The sequence below is a fragment of the Lonchura striata genome, chromosome 5 (genome assembly GCF_050655825.1).
Source record: "Lonchura striata isolate lonStrDom1 chromosome 5, ASM5065582v1, whole genome shotgun sequence".
Lineage (NCBI taxonomy): Eukaryota > Metazoa > Chordata > Aves > Passeriformes > Estrildidae > Lonchura > Lonchura striata.
Window position 1 is genome coordinate 52,246,476 of NC_140707.1, and position 23,149 is coordinate 52,269,624.

Consider the following 23,149-nt stretch of genomic DNA (forward strand, 5'->3'; position numbering starts at 1 on the left):
GCCTGTCCCATGATGTGACATGGCTCTGCTTTGCACAGAGAGAAAGATAACTACTGAATGGTGTGGGTGTATGTAGTGTTCATTAATGTTTGTGGAATTGTTCCTTTTTGTCATGTATTTCAAGGCATTTGCTGGAATCCATTACCACAGGATCCTGTGCAGATGAGGGCTATAGACACAGGATTTGACCTTCAGTAATGTCTGACACAGAAGCCAGAGGAATGAGGAGACTTCATGCAGATTGGTGTCAGGCGTTAACGGGAGATGGGTGCACAGTTATTTTTTGTTATTGATCTGCATAGGTTTTATTAATGTATCAGGGTAAACTTATATGAAGTTCATTAAATATTATTCAATATAGCTATGTCCTTGACAGGAGGCTTTTCTAGTGACATTAATAAAGGAAGAATAAATCATTGTCACTGAGGGATGTGGTGGCTGGTATATTCTTGAGGAGCAAAATGAACTGAAAGAGCTGAAATAGAGACCAGGCAAGTGGTTGGAAATGGGTTTTGTCATTTGGTACTGCATTTTGACCAGTGTGAGCACAGCTGGCAAGTCTTCTAACACTTAGTTGCTCAAATGACTGTTATTGCAGACTTTGTTGGCAATGCAAGCAGTAAGACCTAAGACCTGACTGGACTGGAGGGATATGTGTCTAAAAGCGAGGTGAGGAAGATGAAAGACTGCCCATATACTGTCCTCCTCCCTGCCAAGGAGAGATCTTTAATTTTGATTTTAACAGACTCTTCTTCTGAAGTCTCTGGGATGGTATCTGTGATTTTCTTCTAATTTTAATTCACTGCACTCATACTAAAAGTCTAACATAATGTTTGTGGTCATGATTTTTGTCTTTTGACAAGGAGTTTCCAAACTGTGCATCCATAGTGCAGAATCACAGTGACAAACCAATGCTGCCCTATGTCCAGACATTTTATTCTGTGCAAGGATGGGCCAAAAACTAATGTGGTGTTACTGATTGTGGTGCCTATACAAACAAGTGTAGGAGCATCTTGTCCTGGTCTGGTTCAGACCCTTTAAATCCAGCCAGACTCCTAATAATGAACTGACATGTTAGATGATGATGCCCAGAATCAAGAAAGGAAATCTTTGGTTCCGCTTAAATTCTGGACAAAAAAGATGTGTATGTGCACATATGCATGTAACAGACAGCAAAAGGGCTTGATTGGTGTTCTGGTCTCTTCGCAGGTGCACCTGCGCTCTGCTGAGCGCCTCCGGGAGTTGTGCTGCTCCAACCGAGGCACCTACATCAAGGTGGGACAGCACCTGGGAGCGCTGGACTACCTCCTGCCTGAGGAGTACACCCGCACCCTCAAGGTGCTGCATAGCCAGGCCCCGCAGAGCACCAGGCAGGAGATTGAGCAAGTTATCCGTGAGGATCTGGGCAAAGAGGTAGGAGCAGCCATAGCCTGTGTTGGCTTCTCAGGCCTCAACAAGCCCTGGACAGCTAGAGGAAAGAAAACTGCTGTTTCTCAGCTATAAGAGATACTGAGGGGAGGTACCTCTTCCTTGCTTCTGGGTGAAGGCCATGCAAGTTTTCCCCGTCTATCAATGGGCATTATTGGCAGGCTTTGGTGAGGAGAAAATAACAGAGGAGTAAGGTTGTGAAAGGTACCAGATGGAAATGGCAGGACTCAGCAGAGCAGTATGCTCTGTATGCCAAGATGAACAGGGTTGCTGGAGGTCAGGATGGAGGGCTGTCTGCCACACTGAGGAGTGGGAGCTGGAGGTATTGATGTTCAGGACAAAGATGTATTGGCAGAGCTCTGTGAGGGATGACTGCTCTCCCCTGGCTGCACTAGACCAATTCCAGCTAGCACTGACAGCCCTTTACTTTCTCGAGCCCCTAATTAACCCCCAAAGCAAATAATGGCATAAATCACTTTTGGTGCTGCAGTCAGGTAACACAGTAGCTCAAGAGTCAGTGCCATCATTAACCCTCAGCAGCCCACAGTTCCTAGATCAGTAGGTAAGTGGCTGTGTTATTAGATATAAGGGAAGTAACCACAGTAAATTACACAAGGTATTCTGCTATTTTGCATCTTGCTCTTTACAAGATGTCCCCTCACACTGTCGCCCAGGCGGAGGAGAGGCATTTCAAGGTTCACAACTGACATGGTAAGGATGGAGGCAGGAGGAAACAGTGCACAAAGGTGATGCTAGGGAAAGTGTGTGTGAGGGGGAGGAAGGCAGAAGGTTGAAGAAGGGAAGCAGTATGTACATCTATTGTTTCTCATATATAGATGTTTTTGGGACTGTTTTGGTTGTTCTGGCCTGTCTGACTGTATGGTGAGGAGGTGTGGGGAAAATGTGAGGTAAGTGAAGTATTTGCACCTAGAAGGTATATTATGGGCAGATTTGAATGGGGCGAGTCTGTGTAGTTTAAGGGTCTACATATTGTTTAGCCAGGAATGACCATTAATATTTCTCTACAGTTCAATGGCAGGGTTAATGTCAGCCCCCAGTCTGCAACATGCTGCTGCTATCAGCATTCCATGCTTGTATCAAGGCTGGTACCAGCTGTGTTACATAGCTCAGTGGATAGATGGAGCAGAGCAGGCTGGCTGCTCCCTGCAGGCCTCTGCCTCCATGGGCTTCCATGTGGCAATCTCCCTTCCACAGGAGCTGTGGAAAGCCACCCCAAAATCAAATTACCACAATAGGCACCTCTGGCACAGTTTGTGTGGTGTCTCTTAAAGGCTGAAGGTGGTGCTTGCAGGTGGGACATTTTCACTCAAGTGTGTATTCAGCTGCCACTGATAATCCCTGGTCTCTTTGTGCTCTTGGGAGCTAGAGGAATGCTCCGTGCCTCATTGATTCCCAATGAAGCAGCTCAAATACAGTCTCTGCAGCAACCTTACCTCATAGCATTCACTTCTTTCATATGGGCAGTGCTGGGCAATATTTAATTTTAAAGCTACAGGGGAGGGAGGGTAAAAAAGGTAGACATTTTAAGAAAGTAATGGAGAGGAAATGGTAACAAGAGAGCAATGATAAAAGAGATAAATGAAGAAAATAACATGTATAAAAATAAAGGACCATGTAAAATTGGGCAGTATTAAAAGCTGATGTAAATGCCCATATTAATAATTACAAGGTACCAAATCAAGATATTTAAAACCAGAAATGATTTGAGAATCCAGTGCACCAAAGCTGTCATTGCTGGAGCCTAGAGGGTTTAATAGGGTTACTTCAGTAACAAATTTAATGCCAGTATAGCTAGATCCTCAGTATATTTTAAATATGATATACTTATCTGAAATAGAGGTGGCAGAGCAGCAAAATGGAGTATCAGGGCAGAGAAGAGTGCAGAGAGGGATCCTGAAATTTTCCCTCCTGGGGCCAGCATTACACCTGAGAACTTGCAGATGAATTCAAATAGAAGAAAAAATGGCAATGAGGGAACCTTCTCAGAGTGCCTGGGCCTAGTCCTGCTGCTGTCGAATTCTGTGGTAAGACTTCCAGTTCTCCAGTCAGGCCCAAGAGCTGGGCTCTTCAAATGAATCTTAAGTGTAGGCAAGAAGTAATTACATACAGCTTGGATCACTGCAGAACAAATGGGACAAAGAGCAACTGGAAATACAGACATACCTAGGGAGGGATGTGACAAGCTAGCAAATTAGGCAAGACTTGCAAAAGGGCAGGAAGATCAAAAAAAGACAATTTCATGTACAGAAGCATTATATTTTCAATCAATTAGAAATAGTCTGCTTTCTGATGCGACCTACTCCTATGAATCTTATCATGGGCTTGTACGTTTGACAAATGTTTTGTGGGAAAACTGGCTTAAATGGAGACCATACCAATGGGACAGATGTTTGAGCAAAGACAGAGCATTTGTGAGGTAGATTTATGGTGTTCACCATGACTGTTGTCCCCACACAAACCTACTTGATACCCTGCTGATGGGGGGGTCTCCCATTTTAGGCCAGCATCATGGCTGGGGACTGGGAGCTGCAACATGTAGCTCTGATGTAAAGGCAACTGGCATGTGTTGATTTGGCACAGAAGCAGAAGCGTCATATATGCTGACTAGTGGGTTGTCCTGTCCAACCCTGTTTTAAGTCCAGGGCCAGTTTGTATACCTATCACATTGGGATCATTGGGATAAAAATAATCAGTTGTGAGCAAACGCTGGCTTTTTAATCTCAGCCAGCCACTGTGGTTTGGATGAAGGATGGTGGGAGGTGATAATTCTCTGGAGTGTTACATGCAAGAAGTTGAGGTGGGTAGGGTGAGATTCACAGGGTAACACAAGTAGTAGCAGTGGGAGAGGCTGGGCAAAGAAATCTTTACAATAACTCTTGGAAACAATCACCAGTGAGATCACAGAGCAAGAATTTTTTGGGGAGACAGTGGAGATAGTGCAGGTTGGGCTTGTTCTGGGTGTATTCCTTGGAGCATTTGGGAAAAGCTGTGTTGATAAGAATGGCTGTTAAGATATGAATGAAAGAGTCTCTCCTACCTCTATTTTTATCTTCCTTGCTTGAACAAGATTCTGAAAGTGAAAAGGTGTCAAGCGTGGAAAATGAAAGCAAGCTGAATATGTTCTTTCTCTGCAGAACTATTAATGACAGAGGGAGAGACAGCTGGTTCAGCTAAGTGCTCTAACTCAATGAAGTGCATGCAGAGCAGAGCCAGGCAAGCTTCTGGTGAGATGTGGACACCACACATTTAGGGAGAAAGACTGATGAGGAGCTCTGGAAAAGAAAACTTTCAGAGTGGGTGCACCTTAAAAGCACAAAATCTTTGTGCTTAGAAACTAAAAAAGGTGGAAGAAATTTTGACAGCACTGGGATTAGGGAGATTTCCTCCCTTTGGTAGGTTTGTTGGAAACATCTGTCATGTGGCTGTGGGATACAGGGATATTGGGGAGATGATGCCACTCTGTTCTGATTAAGGGCATTTCACAGCATCCCTTGTCATAGGATGGAGTGGTTGCAGAAGGACTTGTGAGCTTTTACAAGCCTGGTCTTCCAAATATCCTTTGGGCCTTTGTTGCCTGCCTCCACTGCTGGCCAGTGCATTCCCTAATATAGGTCTCACTTCTCTGCTGTATAATGCTGTTACAGCTGAGATACTGGGACATCTCCTTGCTTCACTCTATATTCTTCTCTATGCCAATGCACACTTTTACCTTTTTCTAGTCCCAGAATACCTCCTTGTATCACACATGTCAGTGGGCCACAGCCTAGGTCTACTCACTCAGCACCACTATATTTCTTCTCCTGTGTACAACAAGATGTCGCTTTTCACAGCCTATTGCTCACCAGCTTCCAACCTATCCTTACACACTGGCATTTTAAAATAAACTTATTGACCTTTTTCCGAAGGCTTCTTATTCTCCCTCTTGATATGTTTGTGTACTCCATACTCTACCCAAGCCTTAACTCATGTTGGAGGTAATTTTCCTTGGTGGGAGACACTCTCTTCATCCCCATCTGTCACTCTTTCCTTTTAGAAATATCCCAATTCCTGCTCCTTTCTGGCAGATTCTCCAGTCGTTGTTCCTGTCTCTGGTGTGAGGTTGTTTGGTTGGGGATTAGGGCAAGGATAAAGTTTGCACTCCCCTAACTGAGGGTGGTGTGGTCCCAAACAGGGTCTTTCCCATGTTGATGGGGTGCTTGTGCAGTGCAGCTGCCCATGTGCTGTATCCAGGCTGTCATTGCTGGGGGGGGGGGGGGGGGGTTGATGGGCTGGTGTAAGGCATGTGACTAACCATGGGAATGAGTGTTCCTCCTTGTTTCTTGATTTACCTTCACATCTAACAGTTGCTGAAACTGTTGCAGAGGAGTAGAAATGGTTGAAGCTGAGTAGTCTCAGATGTTATCTAAAGATCACAGGTTAAGATAAGAACAATTTACTGGAAACAGCAATGAGATAAGAAAACAAACAATAACAGCAACAATATTAATATCGGAAGGTATAAGGCAAAGAAGCAATTTATGTGAAAAGCCCCTGTCAATAAACAATACCTGACTGTTCTGTCCACCACTTTAACTCAATTGGAAGGAACCCCTTCTCCTTGGAAGAGAGTCCCTTTCTCTTACCACTGGCATGAGGTGGTGTCAACTTTAGGGTCCTTGCAACACCCCTCCCTGCTACTGCAAAAAATTAACCTGGTCCTGATTGGAATTAGGGTGCTCCCAAAGTTCCCAAAGTGTTTTTTGGGTTGGGTACATGAAATAGTATTCATCTGTTGTTGAAATGCACCCATATACACCTGAGAATATGGTCACTACAGAGATCTGCAGTGATGCCGCATGGGCGTTTGACAGGGAGGGACAGAAATTGTATGGCCATCTGTACTGCCATGGAAAAGACAGAGAATGAGACCACAGCAAGGTGCTAATCCCCAGTGCAAGAGATTTCCCTGTCCTCATACTGCTATGAGAGTATGAGAAATAGCAGGACTAGAAAAAAATACTTTCATTTCTGTATGGCAGCCTTTGCTGTACTAGTGACAGGGAGAAAGATGGACTTGATTCCCTGATTCTTCTGGAATTGTCAAAGAGCATTTTAAGCTCTGGCAAGACATATGCTTATTTCTGATTTGCAGAATGATTCAAGTAATGCTCAGCCCTGTGGGAAAGGAGCTAGGCCTTCAGTAGGCTGTTGGGTATTACCCTGCATGTCCTACTGCATCCTACTTATTCCCAAAGTAAAATGAGCCATTTTATGTAGCTGGATCTATATGCTGTAGAGAAGTTTAATTTACTGTGCTAGATCATAAGGTCTTCATATCATCATGAATGAAGGTTGCTGCAGGTTTTGTTATGGCTCCAGAAAGCCTTTTCACAGGTGGGCAGTGTTGTCTAAGCCATCCAGGATGCCAGGACATGTGTCTGCTTCCTCCAGTGTTGCACAGCCTTGTGGTTGAGTGCTCTGCCCACAAGCACTGATGTATGGCACAGTGCACAGTTCCTCCTGTGGTTGCTTGGGGCTGTGCATTGATGCAGAATGCTGAACACCCAGGTCTCATGTAGCTTGTGAACCTGATTCTGTCCTAAAACACCATCTCCAGTAATGCTGTGCCCTGAACGGTCTGCAGTGATGGTCTGTGAAGTCCATCACTGTGCCTTACATTACTAACAGACTCTGGGCAACCAGATCTAGGTCGGCAAGAGCCTCTTTGCTTGCTATGGGTGTTGTCAGTCACAGGGGAATCTCCTCACTCTGCATTACCCTCCATTACCCACCAGTGTGGAAACTGAGCTGTGGTGGCAGTTACTCTGACAGTGTTAGGGGCTGGAAAGTGGGATGGGAAGATATGGCCCTTCTCCCACCACTCTGAGTCTCTTGCAGTACACCCAGCAGGGCTTCCAAGCAGATGTCAATAAAAACCACATTTTTATTAAAACTGTAATGACAAATAAAAAACCTTCACATTTCTTTCAATAACTTGGGAAATAAAACCCAGATTTTTATCTATTATGAAAAGGATTTTGGCCATAAAAAGGTAATTTAAAGAGTCTGAGATGGATGGTGAATAGCATTAATGTCACCCAGAACAAATGGTCCTGCATTACTCAACTGAAAGGCACAAGTGGCTGTCTGTGCAGATCCCGCTGCTGCTGCAGCCTCTGCTGTGCTTGCCCTGCCTTGTCTCTGGTAAGAGGCTCCAGTCACTGGCAAATCCCAGTGTGGCTGCCTCTACACCGAGCCCTTGTGTGGGCAGCAGCTGTCCAGAACTGCTGCTCTAAGGGCAGATGGGGAAAGCAAACAGAGTTTTATGTGGCTCAGGCACTGAACCTTGCTTTGTTTCTTGTGTTCCTGCTCACTCTGTATGCAAGCTCCAGTGTTATTGACCCTTACTGTCATGCCAAGGACAGCCTGCTGTCCTTACTGCCAGGGGAGCTTTTGAAGAGGGTACTGCCTCTTTCCATGAGTTTTCTTTCCAGTCAGAGCTCCTGGGAAAATTTGGCTGGATCCTGCTTATGGCAGCCTCTTCCTGGGTACTCTAGGCCCTTTAGTCTAAGAGAGGAAAGGTTTTGAGTATAGATTAGGGGATAACATCTTTTGACTTCTTTTAAATTAGTAAGATTTACAATACAGGAAGTTGGACAGTAGATTTTCTGAAGGATTGTTTGGAGGGCCTTCTGTAAGGAAGAGAAAACTTCAGATAGAAAGTGCAATGGGGAATGGTCTGGTAAAAATAGTTCTGAACTGGATGCTCAGTGACATTTTTTGCTTTCAGTTTACAAATTCTTCAGATGCCTGGGGGTTAGTGTATGACATACCTGCATGGAATTTGTTGGCTCAGTGTCTGCAGATGGTAAGCTGTGTTGAGTACAGTTTTCTCAGAGTTTTGATTATACCAGAAGTGTTGCTCTGAAGCAAATTACATCTTGGCTGATAGTACACATGGCAGCTGTGTCAGGCTGTATTCAGTGTCCACATCCTGCAGAGGTGGTGTATCTGTTGCACAGCAATGCTCAAGCCATTGGCAGAAAACACTTTTCAGCATGTGGGTAACCCTTCAAATTTCAAACAATTGCTGGAAATTGCAATCTATAACTGGGATTGATAGTTCTTATTATTTCATATGGAGACTTTATTTTTTCAAATGTATATTTCCTTTGCTCAGCAATTTTCAGGCATTTCTGACACAGCAGGATCTATGTAGGGGCAGAAACATTGAGGTGCTCAATGTTGAGGGACTGGCTTCTGTTTCAAAGCCCACTGCTGATACCCTCTGAAATATTCTTGATGCTCTCATCTTAGCACAGGCTGGGTTTACTCTGAAGGAGTGAAGAATCCCATCATCTGCCTGCCCACTGATCTTTTACTATCCTACTTGATGCTGCCTAGTTATTATCTCTTAATTTCTTTCAGAATTTTACATTTGCACAGTTACTTGGCTCTTGACCCATCAGAAACATGAAAACATGATGCAGTGAGTCAGGCAACTTTTGGCAATAGGTTATTTGTAGATGAAACAAATGACATAAGATTAAATAAGAAGTTACAGGCCTGACCTTGACATATCTGTATTTTTCTAACACACAGAGTAGTCGCATAGTATTTTTATGAATTTATAAGATGTACAGTGATCTAATAAGTTTTGGTTTACGGCACTTCTGGGATCTGTTTGACAGGCAGCTCCTGATTCTATGGAAGGATGCTGAGCCATAAAAAACACTTCAACTCTGCTTGCAAGTTTTCTTCCCTGTGAAAAAAACTGCTAGGAGCATTGGAAATTCTCCTTATGAGAAGCCACACACTCAACATGCTGTTATGTTTTGAGAATTGAGGCAAAAATTCAGATCTAAGTTGTCTCAACATTCTTTACACCATTAGTCAGCAAAGTGTCTTTATTCCTTATAGGCAGACCAGCCTGAGGATGTTTTGTTATGTTATGTATGTGAACATTAGGCACATTTTGCACTTATTTTCTGTAAGCTTTGCAGTATTCAGTTTTACAGGATGTGTGGTTCGGAGCCAAACCTCTGAAGCTGTCTGTGACAACTGAAGAAGTAAACTCACGTGACCGATTGCTTGTGCCAGGACAGCTCAGCTGAAGCAAAACTACAAGTTTCTCCCTTATAAAGCTCACATAACCACTGCATCTCAAATTGGCAAGTTCTTGGAAAAGGCTCTTCAGCACCAGTCCTTCGAAATTCCAAATTATTAGTAGAAGATTTACATTAGTTAGCTCATTTTGGATAATGAATGAAAATGAAGTGATATCAGTTGTGCATGGAGAACAAAACTATTGGATGTAGCTGGTTGGTTCAGGTCTATTAACTGATATTCCCATTTATCAAGAAAGGCTAGAAGGAGGCTAGAATGATTAAAATTACCAGGGCTTGTTAAGAGGGGTTATAGTAAAGAAGTCTCTCCATGTAACTTTTCCCACCTTGCCCTTTGTAAACTTTTGATGTCTTTGCACTGGCTGCCAAGAAAACCTATAAGCCATTGCCCTTCTCCTGGTCCATCTTTTGTCCTTTGGATCATAACCTAATCTCTTCCTCTTCTATTTTTTGTTTCCTTTTTGTTTGAAAGAGGTGTGAGGCTGGTTCTTAGTGGGATATCCTGGCCAAGGCCTTTTCCAGTCCCTTGCAGTCATTAAAACCAGCTCAGGAATTACAGATTGGCTGCTCCAAGATAAACACTTGAGACAGTGGGTGGTGCTCAGTCAGTGAACAGGAAAGAATGGAAAGGTATTGGAGCAGACTGGTTCTGTGGGCCTTACCTAACACTGATCACAATGTGTGGACTGAGTGTCTCCAGTGACTTAGTATCTTGTACCTGATGAGGGAGAAAATGCAGCCTGACCACTTTGGGATACTTTCTCCTGGCTTTGCTCACCACAGGACATGTCTAAAGTGGATCTCAGCACTTGGCCCCTCTTTGGTGAGGTGAATCCTGGGTTGTAATGAGGTACTTTTTGAGATGGTTGCAATAGATGGAATCCACCAAGCTTCTTATCTTCATCCACAGAAGCCCAAACATTTTGAACTATAGGAAACAGAGCTACATATCAGTTGGTATTTAGAGGCTTCCTGTCCTGCTCCTATTCCAGAGGCTGACTTTTTTGCTCCATTTTTGAGATGCATCAGCCTGAGGGAAGGAAGAAAGGCAGTTGGATTCTGGCTTTAGAATAGTGGGTTGCTAGATTGTTTGGAAATGTGTGTGAATTAATCAAAATTACCCCCCTAGCTTTGTTTCCGTAGCCCACTTTTGTCCTGGCAGCAACCTCTAGCAGTACATACTGGGGATGGCAGAGGAGAGCTTACATTCAGGCTGTTTTCTACTACACCATGGACTGTCAGCCCTTCCCTTTTGCAGCACTTGTCACCCTGCAGTGGCAGTGGTGCATGCTAGGCATGTAAGTGTAGTTGATTTATGTTAACTGTTGAAACAATAATGTTTAATCTGTAAAGTGCTAATCTATTTTTTATGTTGATTATGAATAGGCCAGCTGTGCCTACTTTCCTATTCATAGAGTTTAGTGAACAAGCCTGTTTCACAGGCTAGGTTTGGAGGGTAATTTACATGAGAGCAGACACTGCTTTAAGGAAAGTAAATCAGCTGGGTTACACCCTTGAAGCAGGGATTTGGCAGCCCTGCACTAAGATCTGGGGACAAGGAGAAAAAACACGGCAGGAAGAGGAGAAAGATAATAAGTGTACTGTAGAAGAGGCAGACAGATCAGAGCAGACATGTGAAAAGTAGGGGAAATATGGCTAGGAGAAGAAAGGAAAAGTTGATATTCAGAGGAGAGATTGAAAAGAAAGAAGCAGGGCAGGATGTGGCTGGTTTAGCATAGGACTTTTCTCTTTGCATCAATGCAGAGAGCTCATGGCTCCATGGTTTGTACGACCAGTCATTAGGGATAGCTGCCAGGCATGGCTGCCCACATCTACCAGACCATTCCCCATTGCACTTTCTATCTGACCTAATGCATGGTGCCAGTGACACTGTTGGTAAAGTCAGTTGTAGATTTAATTTGTTGTGCAGTTGTCTCTCTTGAGGGACTTCTATTGATCTCCATTTATTTCCTGAGAGTGGGCTGCAAAGGATACAAACTCCAGGGCCTCATCCAGACCTCTCTGTAAGTTATTCTACCTCAGCTTCTTGTAGTCCCTGCACCTTGGTCTCTGGTGTGGATGGCTGAATAGCTGTGTCTTCTATATTGACTTGTCTGCCATGTGTGCTGGTGTTTCAATATTCCATCAAGGGACAGTCAACACCAGTAACTGGCTTATGAGCTTTACATCTTTGGCAGATCTTTACTACCTTTTAAGTATAATTTTTCTAAAACAGTGATCTTATTATATTCCTTTCTTGATACCAGTTCAGTTCAGGCATGGCTTCCTGCATCTGCCAGACTGCATGTGCTTCCAGGTCCACCTCAAATCCCTACTCCTGCTTCCCTGTTCTATTAATCTGGGGCAGTGGTGTGCTTCAATAAGACTTCAGGCTTCCTTGTATCTATGTAATTATAACCAAAGCCAGAGGAAGGATATGGATACTGGGCAGATTCTGTTTGGGACTGGGCTTTGCCCTCTGCATGCCATCATTGTACTGTGCCTCTGTCCACCCTGGTGACAGGCTGCTGGATTGTCCTATGCTGCATCTGTCATTCCTGCTCTTTGTCCCAGGTGGTGAAGATCATCAGAGGGCTGGAACACCTCTCCTGTGAACACAGGATGAGAGAGTTGAGGTTGTTCAGCCTGGAGGAGGACTGGGGGAGACATCATAGCATCTTCCAGCACCTAAAGGGGGCCTACAAGAGAGCTGAAGAGGGACTTCTACAAGGGCGTGGTAGTGATAGGACAAGGGAGAATGCCTTCCAACTGAAAGACAATAGGTTTAGTTTAGATACTAGGAAAGAAATTATTTTCTGTGGTAGTGGTGAGGTACTGGAACAGAGAAATCATGTCTGCTTCATTCCTAGAAGTGTTTAAAGCCAGGCTGGATGGGGCTTTGAGCAACCTGATTTAGTGGAAGGTGCCCCTGCCCATGGCAGGAAGGTTGGAACTAAATGATGTTTAAGGTCTGTTCCAACCCAAACTATGGTACTATGAAACAAAATGCAGTACTGTCCTGCGCAAACACACACTCAGGAACCCTGTGCATAGCCTGCCTCTGCACACACACGAACACTGTCCTGATCCTATTCTTCATTTGCCTTTCTGTGGATGGATCTTGCCTACCATTTCTCATACAAGCTGTGTACATAAATGCCCTGCTCCATGCTTCCTTTTTAACTCTGTGCTGAAGGCCTGGCACAGCTACACTTCCTGACCAAATCCTTGTACCCAACCTCTTCACACTCTGTATAGTCACATAAAACTGCCTATACACATTCCCCCCCTCAACCCCCCTGCTTTGTCTTATATACTTCTTGAAGCCCCCCGGGCTCTCAAGGCTGAATCAGAGGCATTTAAAATGAGGCACAGGTGATGTGTGTTTCTCAAGGTGGCATAGGTGATATGTGTCCCATATATCCTCAGGCTCTGGCAGCTGGTTATTTCTCACAGGAGTGCTGCTGTTGTGCAAGCTTACTGCTGGCTGGGCCCTTGGGGCATCTCTGCAGTCCTTCCCTTGCCTGGCTGTGACTAACATGGAGCTTATTGTTGTGGCTCCTTGACCCTTTCCTACACAGGTTTCAGCCAGTGCATGGCAGGAATGTGTTTCTATCTGGAGTCAAAATGGTCTTGGAAGTTCATTTGTTCCCGGGTGTTTTCTTAAATCTAACCTTCTTGCTTATGTGGCAACTGGCCCCATCTCTGTGGCATTTCAAGTGAGGCTTCATCTTGGTACAGGTAAGAAATTTTTTACATTGAGAACTACCAGTCATGGCAACAACTTCCCCAGGGATGTGGTAGAGACCTCATCACTGAGATTTTCAAGGCTTCCTTTCCCTTGAAAAGTTAAACCAGGCCATCTTTTGAGGTCCCTTCCAACCAGAGCTGTTCTGTGAGTTGATGATTCTTTACAAATGTTCTGTCTTTGCACCAGGCTGCTGGCAGCTGTAGGGGTGATATGTCATTTGGGAATATGTCTTCAGGAGTTCAGTCAAGGGGTTCTGTGTGTTGGGAACCTCCACATATCTTATTACATATGTGGCTCAAGAGAAATGGGAGCTTTGAGGGGATGTGGGTCAATTGGCTTGTTTTCACCTGTAATTTGTGAGCATTTGCACTTGATTCATAGATTCAGACCACAAAATAAGGTCAATGTTGATTATAAGGTCAAGGCTTCAGGCATGCTTGACAGGAAGTTAGTGACATTCTCTGTTGTGATGAGAAAGGAGATAGAAGGGATGGCTTGACTGAGAAGATTAGGAACTGTGCTTTAGCTTCGTTGAATGTGAACAGGAATGTGACTGAAAGAAGATGACACAGAAAACAGGCTGAAATTGTAGTTTGGCTAGAAGCAGGCTGATGTAGAGTACAGAGCCAGAACTACAAGTCAGCAGAAAGGAAGTGGGAATTTTATGTGAGCTATTATCCAGATGCAGTAGTGGGGGTAGAGGTTGTGTACAGAGCTTTGTGTAGCATCTCCAGAAAGCTAGGAAACGGATAAGCCAGCTGCTCAGATATACTAAGAGAGCAATTAAAAGAGCAGAAGGCTGAAGAGACTCTTCCCTTCCTTAGGAGCTACTGGGATATTCCTGCTAAGTTAGCACTTTCAGCTCTATTGCCTGGGAGCTGAAGAGCTGCAAAGAATACAGAAAGCCTTGAAAATCTTAATAGAAAGGAGCCACTACTGCTCTACATCAGCCATGGAATAAGAATCTCTTTGGGCAGATGGGATGCAGTGGAGTTGTCTTCTGCTATGCTTCCACTGTGCACTGGTGTAACAAATGAGACACTCCTTTGTTAGCAAGGAGAGGAAAGAGGAAGAATGCTTTCAATTAAAATACAAAAGATGGCTGGGAGTGGCATCATTGTGTGCTCTTGAAGGACTGTGATTCCAGTCTGTCTGAACAACTGACCAGTGTGGCTCCATCCTCACAGACAGGGGAGATGCAGAGGAAGTAGTATTTCCCCAAAAAGAGAGAAGAGAGTGGATTTAATGAGCATTGCTCAACTGGGAGAAACATAAAATAGCAAATTAAACAGCACATTTGTATGTGCAAAGGAAGAACAGGGAAGCATCTGCCCCATAGCCTGCACTGTTGGAGTGAATAAGTAGCTCACAAGTCACTATTTTCTTTTTCAGCATGATGGAATGGAAAGCAAACAGGATTATATATGTGTATACACACCTTGGCTTTAGTCTGTGCATTTTGCATAGGCTATAAGATAGTTATGTCATGCAAAATAGAGTGCACAGTGACAGTGTTTACTGTGCACATAGAGAGACTGCGGTTTTACATCTTCACTTTCCACACAAGCATAGTTGTTGGTGGACTCTTGCTTGACCATTAGGATAAGGAAGCACTAGCTGCTGTTGGAGGTCAGTCACAGACAGGCTGGGCTGCAGAAATGGTTTAGGGTATTCAGGAAGATGTTATTTTATATTCTGAGATGGAAAGAAGTTGGATGCTGAACAGGTCACAGGTCATTGTGCTAATTAACTGGATCTGGAGACAGAAAAAAAGCATTTTCTCAATGTCCATGTCAGTGTCAGAAGGACTGTTAATCCTTTTGTTATCACTTGGGGATTCTGAGGAAATAGTTGATTCAGCAATGCAAGGTTCTTCCACGTTCCATCTTCTCCACAGGGAAGTGAACTGGATTTGCAGCTTAAAATGATGATGTAGCTTCCAACAGCAAAACCTTTCCCTTGGTGTAATGGGCATTTTTAAGAAATAGAATTTCTTGGAATGTAATTCTGTGTATAAGGTTATAAACATGAGGGAAAGCTACCTGTATGTAGTACTTTGACCAGGAATAAGGTTCACGCACACAGGTGGATGGATTATAAACTTATTTGGAGACATCCCAGCTTTGCTGTTTCCTTTCTCTGGTTTCATCTGTTATGCTTGTGCTAGCAAAGATGTTGTGCTAGCTCTGCAGATGATGTCTGGACACTGCTTTCTTACAGTTTAGCTTGATATCTGCCATACATCAAAAGTATATTGTGCAGTTTCTCTGCTTTCAGAGTGCTTTGTGAAACCAGCACCTGGACGAAGAACAGCCGAACGAAACTAAACACGGAAGAGGCTGTGGTGAAATGCTATTGGAAAACCTGTAGAACTCCCAACTGTTGAAAGCACTTCTGGGTGCTGTGCTAATCTGTTAATTTTAGCAACCTGTGTTTCTGGAAGGTAGTAAGACATTCAGTAGCTTAACTGGTGAAAAGCATTTATCTCCTTGTACCAGTCAGGAAGATGTTCCTGAGCCAGTTGTATTCCAGTATTGCTATCACAATCCTTGCTTTTGTTAGGCTGAATGTTGTTTATTTGTGGGAGCCATGGATAAGTGGCACACCTTTTAGAGAGATGGGAGATGAGGTCTACCTCACACACAGGGTCCCAGGAGACATTCATCTGCTCTGTCTGCTCATTGCTCTTACTGCCTGTTGTAGCTGTCACCACTGAGATCTAGGTTTCGATCTGAGATGAGTGATAGTCTCAGACAGTTCTGCCTTGTCTTAAGGGTCTGACTTACTCAGGAAAATAAATGAATGTGTCTGAGCACAGACTATTATGCAGGAGCCATCAGAGATGGAGTAAAAGGTGCTTTTCCTTAAGGTATAGTTCTGTAATAATTAAAGGTACTATAGCAAGTCAAGTAGACTGATACTATTGCTGCACAGCTCAATGGATGGATATAATGAGTACAAGAGTGGCTTCGTGTAGGCTTTTCCACTGCTTGTCTAGCCAAAAGAGACTAGAGAAAAAGGATCATAGGTGAGCAGATAAGGAAGTAGGATTGTAGGTATCAGACAATGAATGAGTGAGCAAATGTTAGTCTCTGGCTGAGGGGGACCAAGGACTCTTCCTTTAGCAGAGCACATTTTCTGTAACACTAACGCCTTTGTAACTGAGAAATGCTGCCAGTAGGATCCTAGAGAAGATTCTCAGGGTTTTAGCAGGTAGTGGGCTGATGGGTCCAAAGTGTTACAAGGTAGAAATAACAGGAAAAAGTGAACTTCACGTCCCACCTGAGTCACAGCCCTTTTTCTGCAAGAAATGCTGATGGACAGTCCTGACTTTGTGAAATATTGGTAGTGATTAACAAAGTTAGCAGTGATTAGCATGCCAGGAGCAAATATGTACCATTGGCATGTGAAGTGACATGTTTGTGACTGTCTATATGTATTTTACAGATAGGTTTTTAAAAGCAAAACTAAAAATTTGGCCCTTATAAACTCGACAAGGGCAGATTTCTAGCTGTGTTGACATCCCTAATTCTGCTCACTGAAGCATGAGCACTGTTACATGGTGTGGCTCAGCATCACATGGGATATCAAGGAAAAACAATGTTAGACCTCAGCTCTTCCAAATTCTAGGCAGGCACCTTATTGCATGTCTTCCCCTGAAAAGAACCGCCTTATTTCTCCATCCTGTGCACTGAAAGATGCAGGGATTTTTTGTAGTAAGCCATAGGTAACTGTATTAGTGCATGAGAGCACACACATACCTTTACCTACATTCATTTGGATGCAGCATATACCTCTCTATATAGGCACACATATGTGTAAATGTAATATGAACACCAGTCAATTCATTGAAACCAAAACCACTGCTCTGTATATATCTACAATATTATTAAAAATAATGTATTAATAAATACATGTTCTTGACAGATGAATTTAGGAACCATCAATTAAGCTTGGCATTCATTAAGTGGGGAGAAGTCCAATCAGATTGCACTGACTCAACAAAGCTGCCTATAAATTGTGGGCTTTTTGTTCTGATGTTTGATGAATTATTCTTCATAATCCACTGTCTACTGTAATAAATCTAATCTTTCAGTTTTTGCTGTCTTAATAATTCTCAGAGCAACACTGTGACATTTTGTTTCCATAGAGGGGCTAGAAAGGCTGGAACAATGGAAAAAAACCCTCACTTGCTGTCTGGGAAGTATATTGCTCTACAACAAAGTAACATTTTTCTCACACTTAGAGCTTTGGTTTTGCAGACTTGCAGGGATCAATGAGCCCCTGGCAACATGAGCCATTATGTGTATCTTGTTGAAAAGATGACCAGCCTAGGATGAGGTTCATGTTCCTGAATCAGGAAGGGCATTCAATTTGAGGGCAATAGTGTGCTAGCGTTCATAAAGTGAATTCCAAAAGTCCTGATGCCTTCTGCTATTAACAATCCTGCATCTCACTGCTTCCTGAATTTGTCTTGAACAAACTGCTGACACATGGCCAACATTCATCACAGTGACAGAGCAGAGCCACCACATTTCATGTAGAATGCTGTTACATAATGTTGGGCTGGGGAAGGGCTCCATGACTTAGGCTCCTGCTCCAGAGTACCGTGCTAGCAGCCTTTCTGGAGAGGGAATAGAACATGCCTCTCTGTGAAGTGAGCAAGTTGAAACCAGGCAGTAATACTCCATCATTTGCTGCAAAACATGGATATAAAAATGTTGGGATTAAGAGGCAATATATTTCAAAGGAAATTAGCTAGCAAGACATGCACATTTAACTTTTATGGTTTAGAGATTAAGATATCAAGCTGGAACTTGGGTTAAAACCCAGCTCTATTCTCAGAACATGCTAGGCAGGTCACATAAGGTAATACTTTTAGAAAGGACTCAGGATTTGGGAGCTTAAATCCAATTGATTTCCAGTATCTTCCTAAGTGTTTAAGGACAAGATTGGCAAAAAATACTGAGGCATCCTAGTGCCCAATATTGTGGCATCAGGTAGTATGTGCTGCAGACCTTGGGAAGAGCAGCTGTGCTTTGGGAAAGCACTTCAGCATGTGAGGAAGCCTTTAGCTGACATCTGGGAATTCCTGGAAAGCATAAGTGTGTTCAGGGCCCATGGTGGCTGTGCATCTCATACCATGGTGCTCTGGGCTTAATGTGGTTTCTAGGTGCAAGCTCAGCACAAATACATAATAGTAAGTGTCAAAGTAGATAGATCCTGTTAGAACTTTTATATCAGTTCCTTGAGGTGTGGATACTAATACTAGCAATCATGCATATTTTGCATATTTAAAATTAAATGAGCTTCATTCTTCAGAATTAAACAGTCAAGGCTTTGTTTCTAGCAAGTGAAGTAAAGCACACATTCATTTGCTGGTGGAGCATGTGCCTGATGGGGACCTGACTTGCAGAAGGAGCGAGGGAAACCACTGTCTGCAGGGATGCCTCTCACCTGTATGGCTGTAAATCTGCAGCTGGCTGTCCTGTTCCTTTGAAAGAGCAGCCCTAAAGTTCCTTTTAAACCTTTATTAAACCTGTTGGGAAACTACTCTTGTTTCATCTGCTGCCAGGATTACAGATGGTAACAACGAGTTTGATGAGGCCATTTGAGACCAGCTGTAGCCTGAAAAAAAATTGAGAGTTCCTGAAGCCAGGTGGGCTCCAAGATTGTCCTAGACCTTTACTTGTTAATCATCCATCCTGGAGATGACAGTTTTTGTTAAGGGTGCTTGTGAGCAGCAACAGCCTGCAGCCTGTTCCAAGAACTCCCTGCTTGCACGAAATGGATGCAGCCACCTTCCCTTGGAAAGACCCCATTCCCCCGCAGGCAGCATGGGAACCAGGCTCACCTCTTCTCTGCTTCCACGCCATATCCCCTCTTGCTTGTTTTTGCATGTCTGGGAAACACAGCCCGCAGCAGAGGCATTAGCTGCCTCCATCAAGCTGAGAAAAGACAATTCCATAATGAACAGGGTCATTTGCTAAGTGGGGGGTCCTGGAGCCCAGCCATAATTGTGCTTCTGTTTTATCTCAGCCTCACACCTGCTCATGTAATGGCTTGGCTGTGATCTGTTCCCTCCTCCTGTGCATACTCTGCCCTTCTGCTTCTGGGGTATCCATCAATTCTCTGGCCCTATTACAGTCTCTTGCCTTGCTGTCCTTGTCTGCAGCTTGTGAATGTACACAAATTTGCCCTGAAATTGTGGGAGGGCCAATGAGTTGGCTCTGTGGGACATGACTTCTAACCTGACTTCCATGTCCTAAGTAGCAAGTTTTTAGATTAAACTCTTCTATCCAAAATAACTCCTAGACACAGCATTCTTCATCTATGTTTCTTTAAAAAACCTAGTCATAAGGTATATGAAGATAATAAGGTATATATTATTACTGCCAGAGGGAACATGTGCAGCTTTTTCTTTCACCTGTATGCATTCAGTTCTTGTAAAAATGGCAGGATTGACAGTGTAGGCAATTAAGAATTTTTCAAATCCAGAGCAGATGGAATTTTATCCAATTTATATATGATCTTAACATAAATGTACCTTACTGGATTCAAGCCACTGAACTCCCAATTCTTTTAACCTTGGGGGATGTTACCCAGCCTTTTGACAGTTCGATTAGTAACCACTTTGTAAAGGATACATCCCTGTGATACAAGGATGTAGGGTAGTGAGAGATGAAGAAAATCCCAGTTTGACCTCATGTGGCAGGTTCTCTGCATTTTTTCTTCCTTATGGGATCTTCCAGCCCAGCAGGCTCTTGGCCACCTTAAATCTTTACCCTTAACAGATCCTTTCTCCAGGCAATACATAAACTTCACATAAAGGTAAAAGTCCTTGTGTCTTTGAACACATTTTCTCTTGAGACACAAGTGTCAATAAGTTTGAATTATGGACCTGCTGTAATTAAAAACCACATAACTAGTTGTTTTTAAATGCAGTTGTTTTACTTAATTGATTTTGCCGCCAGGACCAAAGACAGTTAATTAAATAAATAAAATGCACCTTCCTAGTGAATTACTGGAGGCAGCTGAGTCTGTGTTGGTGTCTAATTACTGCAAATGCTCCAGTTTGTTACTAGCAATAGTTTTCTGTGGAAGGGGCTAGGAGAGAAGGGGGTGGGGTGGTGTGGGAGGGGGCTCATTCCTTGGCAGCTGCAGGAGGGAACAGGCTGCTCCTTGTAGTATTTTTCTTCCTTTTCAGCAGAAAGAGTATTCGTTTAAGGCTTTACATGAAGACTTTGCTTAGAAGGTCTTTATTCATATTTAATTGCTAGGTTGCTGCAGCTCCCATCTTTAATTACCTTTTAAAAAGCAGGTTATGAAAATGCACTGACATTCTTTCTTTTTTGTTACTGCATAAATTATAGGCTTCTCAACTGCTCACTTGAAATCAGTTGAGCCTGCAAGAAGGGTAGGACAGGTTCCCTTTGCTGACTTCTGGAAACCTCAGAGCTTATATTCACCTTGCACTACAGAGCAGGACAAAAATCCTCAACTGACATTACATGCGCTATGCTTGAAGCCACATATCTGTGTTGGCCCTTCTTGTGAGCTGTGACTGTGTGGAGGGGCCTGTCTCATCAGCTAGGCTGAAATTGCACTACCATGGCTGTAGTGTTGCAGAGCCTGTGCTGCCTGGTGCTGCCAAGAGGGTCTCCAGCAGGGTGCTTTGCTATGCAGGGGAGGTGGGCCTTTGCCCTCTCCCTTTGTCTCACCCATGTCTACCTTGGATTTTGCTTCCTGGACCTGCTCCTGGTAAATCTACTTCATCTGCAACTTTCCTTGTAGTTCAGTCCTGAATTTCTCAGCCCGAGCTTCTAATAATTTCCTCTCCTGCTTGCCAAGTGCTTTGCTATCCCTAACTGGTGCTTTTTCTGAGCTGAGAGCACTGGTTACTTTTATGGAAGGTGTGACAAAGTCCCATCTCATTAAACATGTTTTCAGGCCAAGTTGTCAAGGTTGAAACAGCAATTTTTGTCCCCCTGCCCTGAATGCAGCCCTTAACCACTGCTTCCAGTCATGTGCTGGCTTTCACCAAGTAAGCTTGCTGCTGTTCTAATGCACAGGAATACATGCTGTCAAGTTTCAGGGGGGATGGGGGGTGGTATTAAATATCTGCAAAAGAAATACATGCAAAGGAACAGCTGTTGAGTTCTGCACCCAGGATGCTGGCCATAATCACTTCAAGCCATTTTCAGGACAGCCTGAAGAAGTCTCTCACACACTGCCTGGCCACTACAAGTCCAAGATGATATGTGCTGCTGGGACTTTGTCACAAGTTTCCATAAGTGGAGTATCTCCAGGGCACTTGTGTGTATGGCAGACCTCACTCAGAGGCCAAACAATGACAAGGCTAAAAGAGAGGACAGAAGAAGGATGAAAGGGCCGAGTCTGCCCAGCTTTGGCACATCAACTCTCTGGCTTATGGGCAGGGCTTTCCTGAGAATGGCCTCTGTTACCCCAAGCTGATGCCTTTCTCTTCTCTTGGCAGATAAAAGAGCTCTTTGTGAGTTTTGAGGACACTCCCTTGGGAGCAGCATCACTAGCCCAGGTACACAAAGCAGTGCTGCAGGATGGAAGAACGGTGGCAGTGAAAATCCAGCACCCCAAGGTCCAAGCTCAGAGCTCCAAGGATATTTTGGTCATGGAGGTAAAATTACATGTAGACTTCAAACTTACAGAATAATTGCCATTGAAGTCTATGGGGACCGCGTTAATCATGGTGTAAGCAGGTATAAAAACACCAACCTGTGCCTTTGAAACCTCCACAGAGATCAATGCTGTCTTTCAGGAATAATACAGAAAATTGGTGAGGATTGCAGTGTTGGTGATTGTATGGACGGAGAGACTGAACAACAGGGTAAGAGGGAAGGAGGGCAGAAGGAGAAGACAGGTAAAGATGAATGACATTATAGTAAGTCCATATAAGACTTAAGAAATAGAGAGTGAGTCCTGAAGTCTCTTTTCAGCCTGTGTGCCCATTAACTGGTCTCAGGGACCATTTACTGATGTCTTATAGTCAGGCCTGTGTGGTCAAGGAAAATAATTGTTTATGATCAGCATGTTTTTCAATTAAGTTCTAGTGTGGATTCAATGGTGGATGAGGTTGCTATGATTCAGTTTTGTTTCTTGATCAGCTCCTTAATGCTGAACTGATTAATGGTAGAAACAGAACCACTAAAATACAGAGAGGGTCACCTAACAGGGGCAAATACACAAATGAGAGATTCAGCTAGGAAAAAGGTTTCAATGCCTAGCTCCTGTTCCTCTCCTGAATGTTACCATTCTTATTTCCCAGTGCAGTGCTGTAGCTTTTCCCAAGCTTCTAAGTCTAGCCATGGAAAGGAGGAAATGGAAATAAACTGCAACACTGTACTGCATTGCAACAGACAAAGATACCAGCAATATAGTATAGAACATGAAATGGGCAGGGCTGTGATGGAGGAGATGGGAAGGATTAGGTCTGTAAGTGGTAACACTAAAGTTTTTTGCTCTCCTAATAAAGCATATATATGTATATGTCTGTATATACAGTAAGTGCACATTAATTGGCAGACAGGTAAGTCCATGGTACTAAAGAGGGGAAGCTTAAGCTGAGGAGTTCTGATGAATGTTTGGAGGTTATTGCTGATGCAGTAACACAGTTCTCCATCACAGAAGATCAGAAATCAAAGATTCTGCCAGCAACCTCTCAAAGTACCATGTAACTAAAGCTTCTTTAGGCAGTTAAAATACCTTGCTTTGAGCAATCCTGGCTAGTCTGCATAGAAGCACAGTTGGTTCCAGCTGGGACACATAAGTTTGCATCTGAGTATTTAATTTGAACTCATAGTGTAAG

At 43.6% G+C, this 23,149-nt stretch overlaps 1 protein-coding gene across 13 annotated transcripts in view; it reads left to right on the forward strand.

Moving 5' to 3' along the window:
• Positions 1-23,149, forward strand: part of ADCK1 (aarF domain containing kinase 1) — a 106,886-nt gene that overhangs the window by 27,710 nt on the left and 56,027 nt on the right. For 8 of the 13 annotated variants that reach the window (XM_085580596.1, XM_021542837.3, XM_021542834.3 and 5 more), the window contains 2 exons: positions 1,210-1,413; positions 21,803-21,961. In XM_085580596.1, the coding sequence (XP_085436722.1) occupies positions 1,210-1,413; positions 21,803-21,961 (363 nt within the window). The remainder of the gene's footprint in view (positions 1-1,209; positions 1,414-21,802; positions 21,962-23,149) is intronic. The other 5 variants (XM_085580594.1, XM_021542838.3, XM_085580600.1 and 2 more) reach the window with 2 other exon arrangements.